This window comes from Anguilla rostrata, chromosome 12 (assembly GCF_018555375.3).
Source record: "Anguilla rostrata isolate EN2019 chromosome 12, ASM1855537v3, whole genome shotgun sequence".
NCBI classification, from domain to species: domain Eukaryota; kingdom Metazoa; phylum Chordata; class Actinopteri; order Anguilliformes; family Anguillidae; genus Anguilla; species Anguilla rostrata.
The window spans coordinates 28,618,597-28,633,332 of NC_057944.1; the positions used below are offsets into that span (position 1 = coordinate 28,618,597).

The 14,736-nt window shown below is 46.2% G+C and overlaps 1 protein-coding gene across 2 annotated transcripts; it reads right to left on the reverse strand.

The window, feature by feature from the left end:
- Positions 1-4,935: 4,935 nt before the first annotated feature.
- bbc3 (BCL2 binding component 3) lies at positions 4,936-14,611 on the reverse strand. 2 transcript variants are annotated; one of them, XM_064301323.1, is made up of 4 exons: positions 14,222-14,611; positions 11,895-12,189; positions 9,531-9,742; positions 4,936-7,432 (listed from the first exon to the last, which is right to left on the reverse strand). In XM_064301323.1, the coding sequence occupies exons 2-4, from the start codon at positions 12,175-12,177 to the stop codon at positions 7,331-7,333; spliced, it is 597 nt and encodes a 198-aa protein (XP_064157393.1). In that variant the 5' UTR covers positions 12,178-12,189; positions 14,222-14,611; the 3' UTR covers positions 4,936-7,330. The 2 variants fall into 2 exon arrangements, with proteins under 2 accessions (XP_064157393.1, XP_064157392.1); XM_064301322.1 differs by having other exon boundaries at positions 14,218-14,611.
- Between the last annotated feature and the right edge of the window lie 125 nt (positions 14,612-14,736).

The window sequence follows — 14,736 nt, forward strand, 5'->3', positions numbered from 1 at the left end:
GCGCTTGTGTTTGCTCTTTTTTTATTCTTAATCTACGGTGTGTTTATTTTGCTGAGGCCCTTATCCAGGTGTGCATGCCAGCAGAGAGATAATCCTAAAATCTGTCCAGGCACTCCTAATAGAATTAAAATTCATAATTACTAAGTTCACTTAAATGGTTTCACTTGGAGTTTTGGCAGGAAGAAATTTTTATACTGTCAAAAAACTGTCACCAGCCAATTAGCATTAGAATGGCAGTGTCTCAGGCTGCTGGGAAACCCCAGAAAAGTCCCAAGGACTGAAGAAACTGGATTGCAGGGAAAAGGTGGCGACTGACTGATGTTCTGTCACAAATGTAATTATGTTGCGGTGTAGTCACGTGGATGTGATTTTTTTTTTCCGTCTTATTTTGAGAGTGTGGTGTTGTTCTCACCTTGTCAGAGGTTTGGGTTATGACAGTGGAGGGGAAGGAGGGGTTAGATTAATGGCCTTATTTTCATAGATGACAGGCATGAACAATTAGACAGGGTCCTAGCCTTGCAGGTTTTTAGAGTTCCTTGTCAATCAGCTGCTGTTCTCACCCTGTTTAACATGTGTTGATGTCCTCTTTGTCAGAATGACTACAACAGACAGACATAAAACTCAAAATCCCTGCAAAACTAAAGGCTTGTACCCCTTCTATCAGTCCTTACTGATCATTAATGATATTCTGTGTATTCAGTACGTTTAGACACTAGTGTAATGGGTGTTTTATCTCATAATTTACTCTTGTATTTTTCTCATTTTAATCTTATTATTTTTTATATTTTATATATTTTACTCATCAGTTTGCTGAAACTTTGCTTTATTGAAGGGCAACAGCAGTGGCCCAGCTACAACCTACAACCTTCAGGTCAGAGGTGATGGCTAAAAGTTCTCACATTTCTGCTCAACGCTGCTGCCGTTCCTATCATGATCATTGCTGATGCATATACTAGAGGTTATACCAGAGGCCAGCGGTTTTCAGTGTAGCTTGTCCATCCAATAAGGTCTCAATACCAGGAGGGTTATGAAGCTCATTGGCTGTTTGCCATGCTTCCCTGTATTCATTAGCTCAGCCGACATTTTTTAACATGGTCACTTAACTGAACTGAGCACAGGCCTGATGAGTTAAACATTATTCTGTAGACTGCAGTTAAAGCTGGGTTATATTATTGCTGGAGTGGAACTGAGACACCTTGCTCAAGAGTATATCACTTAAGAATCCTGCCCAAAACCAGAGTCCCGTTAGCTGGACATGTTGCCAATGCTAAACTGACCTGAGCAAGTGCGCACGGCTCTCATCGTCTCCCTCTGTAAGTCTTGTGTGATGAGCCTGTTCACAGGCGAGCCTGTCAGTGTCTGAGGTCCTGTAGGCCCAATGCCACCCCCTGCCCAGGGCTGTAATCTGGGACGTCTGGCCACACGTCTCCAGCAGGTAGGGCCAGGGACGGAGGGCGGGGCCTGGCACCGCGCGCCCGCGTGACGCCATGTTGCGGCTGGCAGGGCTTCCATTGGAGCCGCTGAGATGGCGGCAGTGGGGGCGGGGGGTAGCCGGGCAACAGATGGGCTCTCTGCTTCTCTGTGGCACACGGCGCTCTGAGGAAAGGCTTGGCCTGCGGTGCGCGTGGAAGGCCGTGCCAAGAGACCGGACCGCGTGCCGCATGCCTCCGAACGCACAGGCCCGCGCCGCGCCGCTCCCCAAACAGGTACGCCCAGTTCAGCACAAAGCTTTCCATACACGGCCTGTCATTACATCATTTATTTTCTTAGCTTATCTATTTTTAAACTGGTACATTATGTTACCACCTTAACAGAGGCTGAGAAGCACCTGGCTCAAAGCAATAACAACGCAGGCGTTCCATGTGATGTTCTCTGCTGCATCCAATGAAATTCAACAAAATCAACATTTGCTTAGCAAAGTACTTTTTGGGAATTGTGTCTGAGAGCATTCTAAGAAAGTGGAGAGAAATATCCAAAACCCCTGAGTGAAAAAAGATCAGTCACAAAGTTGCAGCCAATTGGATATAATTATAATATTAAGGATCGTGAGATCTACACAGTACATGCTTAAAATCATAGACACTTTTAAATTAGAAATCACATTAAAGATGTCATTGTAATATACTGATTTTGTACAGACTGCTTAGTATGGTTTATGATGGTAGGATATTAATAAAGTTAGGATTCTGGGCTTTAAAAAATATGGGTGAATTTAAGGTATGTGTTCCAGGTAGTTCATCTTGGTACAGGTGAGGGCAAAGCTTTCCAAAGGTGATACCTTGGATGACCCCTGCCCTGTTGCCCTGGTTCCAATTTAGTGATTGTAGAATGTTCCATTCCTGCTAAGCATACCCCCACCATCAGGAAAATGCCATTTGCCGCAAGTGTCATAATTTGTTTTAGAAAAGCTGATCGTTCTGAACTGTCTTTAAAAGTCCCTTAGTACATGTTCTTTGGCAGCTCCGTGCTTGAACTGTCAAATTCAGGAGGGTTTGCATATTGGCAATGTGTCAGCTGCCTCTCTCTAGAGCAATAGCATTAAATCTATTCGTTTGTAATGTGAGAAGTGACTCAGAACCACATGTGCTCTTATGTATCGTTCTACTTGTCACAGGACAAGTAGACACCCTTGCTACATGTTTTGTACCGAACGATACTCAAATTGTGATTACCCAAAAAACCCGACAAGCTGCAAAGCCAGCAAACTTCTTTTTTTTCCCCTTGTGGTCGGAACTTCTGTGAAGAAGTGACACTGCTCGACCGCGGAGGGTTGGCAAATAACGAAGATCACGCGCGATGCGACCCGTCCTGCCGCTATCCGGGTGAAAGTGCGCGCAGGCAGCGGCTCGTAAACTACGCTGAGGGTTTCAGACAGACTTGCAGAACCTGCGCGTGCGGAATAAGCGGCGCCGCTCGTTGGCACTAATAACACGGCAACACGCGTGGTCTCCTGGCTCCCTTTCACCTCGGCAAATGACAATGGCGGAAAAACCGGATGAGCAGGTTGGCCAAACGCACGCAGTACGGGCATGGCCAGGTAACTCGAACCAGCCAATCCCGGCGCCTCAGTGTTTTCGAGCTAGGGGGTTAAGTCAGCCGACTCGATGTAAATGGAGACATTGGATTTGGTGTTGCTGTATGATATTGCTCACCCCGTTTGGCCAGTGTTTGCTTGGGTATCACCTGGTGCCAGGGAGTGGGTGTGAACTGTTTTGACATTACGATGCAAATGTGGGTTAGTCACTATCCTTCTTTCTGCCCAGGATTGTTGTGGGTGAAGTTGGGGTGATGAGGCTCTGAGATTTTTCAGAGAGAGGGGGGGGGGGGGGGGTGAGGTTGGTGATGTCAATCTCCAGTCCTGGGAGACTGGAATCCCTGCAGGGATTTGGGGACCCCAGCAATCAGTACCCTGGAATAATTCTATCACTGGTCAGTTACACTAGCCATTACTGTTGTACTTTATGAATTACTGTACATTTATTTACGCTAGGTTTTACTCGGTCCAGTATAGGTATCCACCATTTACATGCATTCTGCTTTTAATGTGTTCAATGACGTGCATCGACTTATTTTTCTTTTCTTTTTTTGTTAGTGGAAAATGCATGGGAGAGGTAGTATATGGATGTCTCACTGGTTTTGCTTTTTTTCCCTCAATGGCACAGGAGAAAAAAAGACCTTCATTAGGTACCGGAGGCAGAGATGGACTTCTTTGACATTTCCCAGTAATAGCGTCCTTGTGTGTGTATATGTGTGGGTGTCTATATATGAGAAAGAAAAGACCTACGCCTTGGACCGCTGGTAACAAACAAGCCTCTTGTTTTTCTTCTTTTGAAGGGATGGACAAAGAAAGCAAGGGAAACAACCATGGCCTTGATATCATGATTAAGTCGCTGCTCTTTTCTTCATATTAGCGAGGGGAGGATTAATTACGTACGGAGCTAAACCCACCGTTTTTAATCAAAAGCCATCTTTCATTGTCCGACTCCCGCTGGCCCAACAGCAAGGCCGTGCCCTGTGAACATGATGTCATCACTCCTGGAACCAATCCGCTTAGGCCACAGGGTTTCCAGTCACAGGTCTTGAATTCTGGTCATTAACTTATTTTAATCAGGCCGTTCAGAGCACAAAAAGTGCGCTGTCTATGTGGACCTTAGGAGGGGTCAGACACAAGCACACCCCGTGGAAGCGAACTCGCTGACAGCCTTGCTGACAAACAGTGAGCCAGCCGCTGCACAATTGTGGGAAGGAGTAGGGCAAGGTCGATCTAAACAAAGCGTGTTCCGTACGGGACAGTGCCGTGAATCTACACGGCTGCGGCAGCATATCGCAGTGTTATTATTCACGGTCGTGTTACGAGAACGCACCAGCCAGCATCTCGCATGACCCTGATGTGAACTGATCAGGCGGGAGGCGCACTAATCCTCATAATGTTAACCAGATGTGATCTCTTTCCAAGGGGCAGCACTCTCATTTCTTGCTCTCCCTTTTGTCTACACAAAGTGACCTGTTTTATTGTGTGTGCTCTGTGCTGGGGTACATTATGGTCAAGTGAATTATTCAATAGGAAAACTGTTTGCCTTCAGTATGGAGTCTGGAGTTTTATGTACTACCTTTGTTGTGTCCTAGAAGGACAGTACATGATTGTGGTTGCTTTGGTGAAAAGCTGGCTACCTGGATACAATAGGGAATAATTTAACGTATAATAATAATGTAATAATGTAAGTTGTCTTAAATATGTCTTATTACAGACAAGCACTGGTAATAGTCTTGAATAAACAAATTTTTGAAGTCTAAGTTACAGGTCAGTTAAACCTCTTGTTAATAAGAGTTGAGTAAATTTTTGATGCAAAAGAAAATATATCAAGCTGTTGGTTATTTTTCTCTATCGAGGTTCATATTAAATGATTTCAGTCACATGCCAGGTGAAGGCACTGATTGATCAATTTTTAAAACTTTATTGTAAAAAGGAAAAAAAAAAATACAAAAATTCACATAGAAAATTCACATAGAAAATGTCAAGTAGCAAATGTACACAGCTTCAGACCACAGACACAGCATTACTTTACGATACAGTAAGGCTGATCCTTTTTTGCACTTCGAACTTTGACATTTACCCCAACTGCGTCTGCACGATTGCTCACTTTTTTTTTAAATTCATGCAACCTAAAGATGGTAGTTTCAGTTCCTTCAGTATTTTACATCACAGTCTGAGAGAGAGTGACTAGAGATGAAATAACATACATCACTCATGCTACATTTAAATGGCATCCTTAACTGGATCTCATTTATGTAAATAAGGGGGCGGGGGAAATGATGGCTCAGAGATTACAAAAGGAAGCTTTTTTTTATGGGTGGTATGAACTTTCCAGTCCTACTTCCTGGGCGCTTGGAAATGAATTTTCAAACAGAAAATAAAAACGGGCTTCGGGCCCGTCAGCTCCGGCAGTGTTACCACAGACGCTGTTGTCAACAACCTCAGCGCTCTTCAGTCTCGTTACGTGAAAAACCTCGGACTACAGACCAGCGGAATCAGAGCACGTTTCTGAAAGTGAGAGCACGCTCTGTTTCGGTGTCTCTACGCTCACCCAAATTTAAACACAGAGCCAAAAACACAACTGGCCTTTGGAGAAAATAAAAAATTCTACCATTGTTTCCATTAAAAAAAGAATAAATTAATTACTTTACATTTGTTCTTATACAGTAAAAATTGGGATTTCATAATATTATCGTTTGGGGATGCCACTGAATAACTACTGAGATCTGCCTGATTGAAACTGCCATGCAGTTCACATGGACAGACATTTAAACCAACACACAGTAGAGGATTTAATCGTTTTAAATAACAAAAATTGATTTTTATCAAAATCCAAATCATGTATCTGAACTGTAAATATTGCTTTTAAAAAAACTGGATTGAGACACATCAACGATTTTTTCAACAATTATCGTCAACCCGTTTACAAAGTTCCCTCTGTGTCAGAACACTTCCAACAGTTGGTCCACGATAAAAAAATATTCATAGTGCAGAATTCTTGAAGGTTTAACATAAAAACGGGGAACCCCCCATTGAAGCACTTAAACGACAATTAACTGTCATTGAGAGACTACAGGTTAGTCGGAGGAACAGTCTCGACAGAAGGCAGGTTCACCCAGCCGGTCTCGTCCAGCTTGGTCGCTGCCACTTCCCCAATTTTACAAAACAAATTCAGTATAACTATGGACAACGGCAGGTCCTCAGAAGCTACACAGCAACGCATTTTGACAAGACTACCTGCTAGACGCTAACCAGGAACATGGACCGCGAGCAGTGGCCTGGTCGAGCCGCGGGCCGTGCGGAACGTGCTAGAACAGGAAGTGTATGTACAGCTGTACACACAGCTGGAACCCACACACCCGGAGCGGATTGTCCACCGCTGGTCAAGGCATTTGATCCTCAAGAGGGAGGGGTGCGGCACAGGCAGAAATGCTCTCAAAAGTCTAAGGAAGTCCATAAAAAATATAAATTCTGTACACATCTGAATTCATAGGGCGCTGGCCTCACCCCCCCCCCCCCTCCCTTCCAGTTAAGGTTGTTCCCACATAAAATGAAGTCCCGCCGGCATGGGGCCATGTCCAAGGACCCTGGGTGTGGGAGAAACGCGACCATGGCCGGACCAGGCCACGTCTCCAGCCTAACAAAGGCAAAGCCGCCCTAGTCCAAAGACCTGATTGGCTGATTGGCTGACTGGGCAACAGAGTGGCCTGCTGGGATTAGACCCTGAAGGTCCCTCCTGATTAGTAGGAGGGGCAATCGCCCTGGTAGTGAGGGGCGGGACTGGCCACCCCTTAAGATTGAAGAGGGGTGACGAAGGCTCGTAAGTACAGCCAGGCAGGCCGCCCCGGAGGAGCCGCAGCCTGTCGGCTGACAGGATTAGTGGTACATACCGCCTGGGCGGTGGAAACATCAAGTGCACCAAAACCAGTCGCCAGCCCAGCGGCCCAAAACAGAGCCTTCACAGCAACGCGCATTTAACGCTTTAGGGACGCATTCTGACACTGGGCCTGCAGATCGAGCGGCTCACACACACACACACATGCACGCTCGAAGACACACTCACACACACGTGTGTACGCTCACAGACATGGACCACCACATGCTCCCGCCACAATGCTACAGCAAAAAAAACAAACAAACAAAAAAAAAACAGATAAAGTGAACTAACAAAACCAAGATAGAAAATAATGTACAAAATCTACAAAAAGGCAATCCGGTCCAGCAGATTTTGCCCTGACCCAGCACTGTCTGTGTCTTCCACCTGGGGGAATTAGCCCTCCTGAGCCATCGCAAAGTCTATCTGTTTCGACGAACATACAGAGTGCTGAGGGTGTCTGTGATGAGGGTGAAGAGTCCCCAGCAGAGGCCTCTCCAATCTTGCAAGGGCTGCACAGCGTTCTAGAGCACAGAAAGAGAGAAACACAGTTCAGAGGTGTGCAGCATTTTATAACACACACACACACACATAAAAACAGAGTTCAGATGTATGCAGCGTTTTAGAATACACACACACACACACACACAGATAAAACAGAGTTCAGAGGGATGCAGCATTCTAGAACACAGAGAGAGGAACAGTTCAGAGGCACTCAGCATTCTAGAACGCAGAGAGAGGAACAGTTCAGAGGCACTCAGCATTCTAGAACACAGAGAGAGGAACAGTTCAGAGGCATTCTAGAAAACAGAGTTCAGAGGTGACATAGTGAAAACTCCCCCTGGTGGCTGTTCATAGCCAAGCAGTGTTCAGATCTCATTTCATTCACCTCCAACTGAACTTTATGAAATTCCATGAATGAATTTACAGCCAAATTCAATAATATGTGTGAGTGTGTGGGTGTTTGTGCATGTGTTCATGTCTGTGTGCACTTGTATGGATTTGTGTGTGTGTGTGTTTGTGTGTGTGCGTACGCATGTGCTTGTGTATGCATGTGTGGATTTGTGTTTGTGTGTGTGTGTGTGCATGCGTGTATGTGTGTGAGTGTGTGCATGTATGTGTGAGTGTGTATGGGTGTGGATGTGTGTGTGTGTGTGTGTGTGGGCGCACGCGCGTGTGTTTAAAACCGCGGGGAGTGAGCGGGCGATTTCAGACAGACAGCGTCTGTGCGCGGGAGCAGGGAAAAGCGGCCTGCCGCTCCGCTAACAGCTGCTGTGACTCACCCGCTAAAAATAGCCCAGCGCCTCGGCAACAGACACACAGACAGCCAAGACAGACAGACGGGCAGACAGAGGCAGAGACTGAAGGAGTCAGACTCAAACAGCAGAATGGCAGAGAGAGGGAGCGAGACAGTGAGAGTGAGAGGGAGTTTTCAACAAACACAATACAGGCACAAACACAAAGAGGACAGCTTGGGGGGGGGGGGGTATAAAAAAGCAGAGCCAGACAGCAGAGCAGAAAAAAGAACAGGACAGGAACACGGATGTGAGAGAAAGACGCGAGCAGCCGCGGTAACGACCCAGACAGGAGGGAGCACTGAATCACAGGCAGCAGTGACGCGGCAGAGGTCTTGTGCTACCAGCATTGTCTCTACTTGTCAACAGGAGGGAGGAAGTCCCCGTACTTTTTCTCGGTCTCTAAATAAACAACACTTCTCCCAGAATGCTCAGCCAGCCACCAGGAGTCATACCATCCGCAGCTCCGGGAGGTTCACCGAGGGCGCGGGGCAAGGCCAGAGGAGGAGGAGGGGGAGGGGGAGGGGAGTGGTGCTACATTCGACTTTGGCTCCACTCCACGGCAAGCTGGCCTGGATCATGTGATCATCTACATTTCTTCACGCTCACGTTAGCTTTTATTGAAGACAGGGCTATTTTACTGCTGTGTGCACTTACATGTGTGCGCACGTGTGTGTGTGTGTGCTAGCGCGCGAGTGGCTGTGTGTATACACACATAAATGTGTTTGCATATGTCTAATCTAAATTTCAGTGTCTGTGTTTTTAGCTTCTGAGACACTGTGTGTTTTTTGTTTCGTGATGTGAATAGATTGGCTTGAGTGTTTGCATGCAAGAGAGTGAATTCGCACAACTCAGTAATACCAGCAGGGTAATGTCAGCCAAGACAGCCGCATGCGTGAGTGAGTGAGAGAGAGAGTGAGAAAGAGAGAGAAAATAGTGAATACAGGAAGCATAATGTCAGCTAGAGCAGTCGCGTGAGTGTGAGAGAAGGAGAGGGAGAGCGAGAGAAGAATGACGTCAGCTTGTGTTTGTCTGGACTGAGGGAGAGGGCGGAGATTAGCCTGTGTTTACTCCCTGGGCTGCCTCGACGGCTCCTCACGCGATACAGTGGAGGGAGGGAGGGAGGGAGGAGGGGAGCAAGTTCACCCACAACTGGAAACTCCACTTCAGTCACAACACACACCCAGAGGCCACAGCTCTCCTACTGATTTAACAGCTGACACACACACTTACGCGTGCGCGCACACAGTTTCTCTCAGTCAAGCGCGCGCTCGTGCGTGCGAACACACGCAGGCATGCACACGCACACACACGCTCAGCTCCTCACCCTTCTCTGCAGAAACAAGGCGTTCAACTCGTCCCCGATGATCCGCAGCTGGTCGGCCACTCTCCCCGACGCGTCGTCGTCGATCTCCTGATCGCTACCACTGCTGTGAACCGCGGGCTCCCCCAGGGGGCGCTGTCTCTGGGGCAGCAGGTCCGGCAGCGGCTGTCCATCACGAGGCCCTTCGACGCTGCTTCCCTGCTCCCTCCCTGTGTCTGGGCACGGCCGAAAGGACGTCTCATTAGCACTTCAAACGCACGGAAACAAATCACCCTCCCAGAGGACAACAGCACGAAGATCTGTCACTCAAGTTCCAGCTCACAGCTCAGGATAAACAACATCAGCAGCCTTACACAGATGGGTGTAGGCCCACACTACTTGGGTGCCTGGCTTCTATCGTTCACTTGGGCTGAGGGTCCTGTTATTTTACAGGTAGGCCAGCGCGGCGTTATGGCTGTCCCCAGCCTCCCCCTCGCCCCCTCCCCCTCTCAAACTCCACTGGCTGCTCCAGACTTCACCTAGCGACTCTTTAAGGCTCTTAAAGAGTCTAGAAACAAGCATGGCTGTCTAGGCATCCGCTGACCCATTTTAACACCCTCTGCCCTGGTGCTTACGCAGGCGGGTCCTCGACTTAGCGGGACTGGCCCGCCGTTTATCCCCCTCTGGTCCCTCTTTCCGAAAGCGCCGTACCCCCGCGTGGCATCGGAGTCAGACGTTTAAAATCGTGCGAGGCCGGCTCTTTTCTGCTTAGCCCCACTGGTGTTCTTGCCCCCCCATTTTTGTTTTTTTCTTCCAAAGTTTGACTGTAATCCCTTAATCTGCTTAATTAGTCTAGAGTATACGTGGTTGTGTGCGCTAGCATTGGTTTAATAAACCTGCACGAGAACCTAAGGTTTATTTAAGCGTTACCTTAACTTTGTTCAGACACTGCAGAGGCAAAATATTTTCTTGGAAATAATATTTCACGTCTCCAATTTTTTTCCAAATGAATATTTAATCTCTCTCTTCTGTCACTTCTCCTTTAATCAATGAAAGTGAGCATTTTTAAATAGAAATACTTTAGTCTGCAGATCGATCTTTGGGGGTTCAGAAGAAAAGCCCACTACATTTCAAATTCATTTTTTAATTAGCCTAATTAGTCTATGGAGAAAACAATGAAGCAAATATTGAATGGCTTTAGTTAATGTTCCATACTATTTATGTATACTTTCACAAAATAAAAAATACAGTGAGACGTGAAAAATATTATTAGCCTTGCCTGCTACATAAAACCATCCACCTCCCATTGCATTTTTACCTTAAGGCTTTCTATTAAATGCATAACAAAGATATCGCTATTTTCTAACAATCTGCTGATCCAAGAGGTGCAGGTGACTGAGAAGGCAGAGAGAGAAACAGAGAGAGAGGGAAAGCAGAGAAGCACTGGCTTGTTGCCAGGGTAACTGTGGCCGGGTACTGCCAGGAACCGAATTCACCCATTGGCTGAGAAAAAACAGGGGCAAGCCATGATAGGATGGACATGGTGAGGAGGGGGAGGGACCTGCTGGCTTGGACAGGCAATCGGAGGCAGGGAACTAGGGAGGTAACAGGGAAGAAGAGGAGAAAACACAGGAAGGTGGAGCAGAAAAAAAAAAACATAACACAGGTGAAAGGAAATAAAAAGGAGAATGTGCGGAGGAAAGTGTCGTCCGGTGCAAATGCCAGCCGAACTGGGGTGTATCTTTCTGCTCAGAGGCTATGCGGGTTTGCTCTCTGGGCAGTCATAGACAGCGGCAAGTCTGGACATGCCCCAGCCAATACTGCTGAATGGCAGTACGGAAAAGAGAGAGAGTGACAGAGACAGAAAGAGAGGGAGCGCAAGTGAATACAGGACACTCAAAATAGCAGCTCCCTGCAAGCACAGCATGTCCTAGCAAAGCCCAGACAAGCAAGTCCCCCACAAACCCCCATTTCCTACAGGCATCGTCATCTGTAGTGGCAAGCAGTGCCTGCTGGGAATGTGAGTTCCCATATTGCTCCATATTCATTTACAGCTATAAGATTATTTTTTTACATTACACATTTGTTTTCTAGATACCCTTCTGAAGCATGACTTTAGCTGCAAATGCAGTGCTCTAATATAACCGGAGCCACTGGAGAAAAGAGACGTCCTACATTTCCCAAACTCTACTTCCTACTCTCCACAAATACCTGTGATTGTTATAATTACAACCCTTTAACAGCTAAGCACATAAGGTTAAACATTTTGCTGAAGGACACAACACTGACACGCTGGGGACTTGAACCCAGAACTTTCAGGTGCTTCCATAGAGGTGCTGCATTGGACCTCAGACATTCATCCATCACCCTCCCCTCCCAGTGGCTTACCTGCAGTCTCTCGGACAGCGGCGCCGGCGGTCTCTGAGGGAAGTGAGCTGGGCACACAGACGGGCGTCGGGCGCGGGCTGTGGGCCACGGCGCTGTAGGCGGTCTGGGTGGCGATGTCCCGGCGCGGGTGGCAGGGCTGGTAGCCCATCTGCAGGGCATGGAAGCCGCTCCCGTGCCAGGCGTCCTGCCGCGCGCCTTCCGGCCGCAGCGCCTCCATGCGACAGCTCTGCTGACCGCTCTGGCCGCTGCTTTCCACCCCTCCGTCTGTCTGGGGTCTGGCCATACCACCTGCAGCCTGTAGGTGGCGCAAGAGAGCGCACAGCATTAATTAGCATCTGTGGTTAATCAGGACTTCATTTAAAAAAATGATTAATGGTTACATTAGAACAAGAGCAATACCGCTACTCCTGACAGCATCAACAACACAGAAAGTGTTGCCACCCAGTGGACTCCAATGGAATTTTACTGCGTTTGAATTCAAAGCATTACTACTGCACTTTACTATGCCATACTGCATGTCTAAATATTTGGCATAAGATTCAATAAACATGACACATCTAAACTGTACACTAATAATTACAGCAGAAGCGTTTGAAACTTCGTTAATTTATTTAGGTAAATCACTTGGATTACATAACCATATTACATTACAGAAATATAATTCATATTTCAAAACAGTTTTTTATTTTAATTTCAGGCTGAGCAAGCGTGCATTCATGCAAAATTCAAGCAATGTTAGAAGTCAAGACTCAAGTCAAGATTCTTTTCAAAAACATTGTTTGTCCTCTGGCTTGACCCAACAATTTATATTCCACGTGGCCGCTAGATGGCAGCGACAGCGCCCTCGTGCTCAAGAGTTGTTTGTAAACAAATCCGTGCCAGAAGCGAACTGACACGCTCACGCGTTTAACGTACACGAGCGCGCTACTCTAAGATACACAATAACAAGCTTGACAGCAGAAGCGTGCCTCTTTCACAATTTCTCCATGATAAAAGCGGTAAATTCCAGCGCCTTCTCAGGTTTGATTTGACAGATTAAGCATTCAGATTTCCACACTGCGACACAGACAATCATATCAGATTGTTTTAGAGTTAACTCTCTACTGTAAGAAATGGAAATAAAATATGCATGGAAAATATTATGTAGGTAATTCAAAATTTCATAACAGTACCATGCATGTTTATTCTACACATACTAATATTTTCACGCGTTAAAACTTGCGTAAGGGGTCAAGTCCTGACCGCGCTAGTAAATTACGATGATAAAAGAAATCTTGACATTCAATTTGCTAACACACGGAACACAACGTTCTCGCGAAAATCTTTGCACAATGTTACACATGATATCATAATGTAACAGCACTATGAGAACCCAGTCGAGAAGTTAGTCAAACCATACCGAAAAACAAACAAAAAAATCTGCCAATTATTCAGGCATCGAAAGCTGGACAGCGTTATTTAACACGCCATGAACTCATTTTAAAGCACATAAAACAAATAATCCCTCTTGCAATCGCTTGACCGATGGTTAATGAATAATCGTCAAATGATGAGGAATAGCCTACCACTAGTCTATGACATTTGTGCAAACCATCTTAAAATTCTATCGGTTTTAAAGCTACTTTAGCAACTTTAGTAGATAACTCATTCATATCACTTGCTTTAACTAATTTGACACATCGAATAGAGGCAACTGAACTGTAGTTTAATGATATAAATACATAGTCAAAGTTCACCATGTAGCCATTGTCTCTCTGGCTAACTGTCCAAAAGTCAATACACGACACACCAAACGCATATTCACGGGAACCAAACAGCGCTTTGGGCGAGACGCTGAGACGCAAGTAAGAAAAACATCACCGGGATAGATATATTTGCCCTTCCAGATACATCAGAACTAGCTAGCCAAAATGTTGGTCGATTGCGCCTTTTCCTTATATAAAAATGTGGCTAATGTAATCTCTAGTGGCAGAGCGGATCCCCGTCCCAATTCCGGCAAACAGGTTAATGTTTCCACAACCAAAAACATCGAGACCCAAAGCCATGCAGCGTGCGGAGTACAGCTCGCAGAGTTGTCAGTGCACTATGTCCATAAGCAAGAAACTGTCCTTTACTTGGAACTCAAAAGGACCGGGTTAAAGAAAGAGTAGGCTATTCATGCACAGCGATTTAGGCTACTACATGAAATGAAATGAACTCGGTAAAACGTTTAACATTATTACCTAGGAAACTATCAACGTTAACTCTAAATGTAGTGTCAAGTGCATTAAGCTGTCAAACAGAGCCAGCTGGCGAACAAGTCAACTAATAAGTATGAACTTACCTGCCTTTGTTGACGTTTCGTTGTAACAGGATAACAGTCAAGAGTTTATGTAATGTTGATGGTTCCTTGTCATTAGGGGTCGTATACAGAAAGCTAACTGGCTAGTTAGCTAATTCCGTTGCTTGAAAGTCCACTCGTGTGACATTTTTACCATTGTCTGAACCGTACGTCAATAAACATCCCAGGAAAATTTCAGTTGCAGCGCCGATCGAGCAATGAATATAACGCCGAAATCGTTGATTTGCCAAAGGGGATAATAGAGGAACAATCCTAGCGTCGATTACAGATGAGAATGCTACACAGTTGTGATCCCGCTCAGCTTTCACTCCCGCGGCTAGACTCCTTTCGCCACGCCCTCTTCGTTTCTGACAAGTCCTGACATGCACTTCGAGTAGTTGAGATGCGCGATTCTATGGTTGCACTGGCCACTTTTTTTCAGACGAGGCTCCGCAGGAATCCACAGAACGCCTCCTTCCTTTGCCCCCTTCCCGTCCCCTTTTTTGTGCGATTGTAAAACAG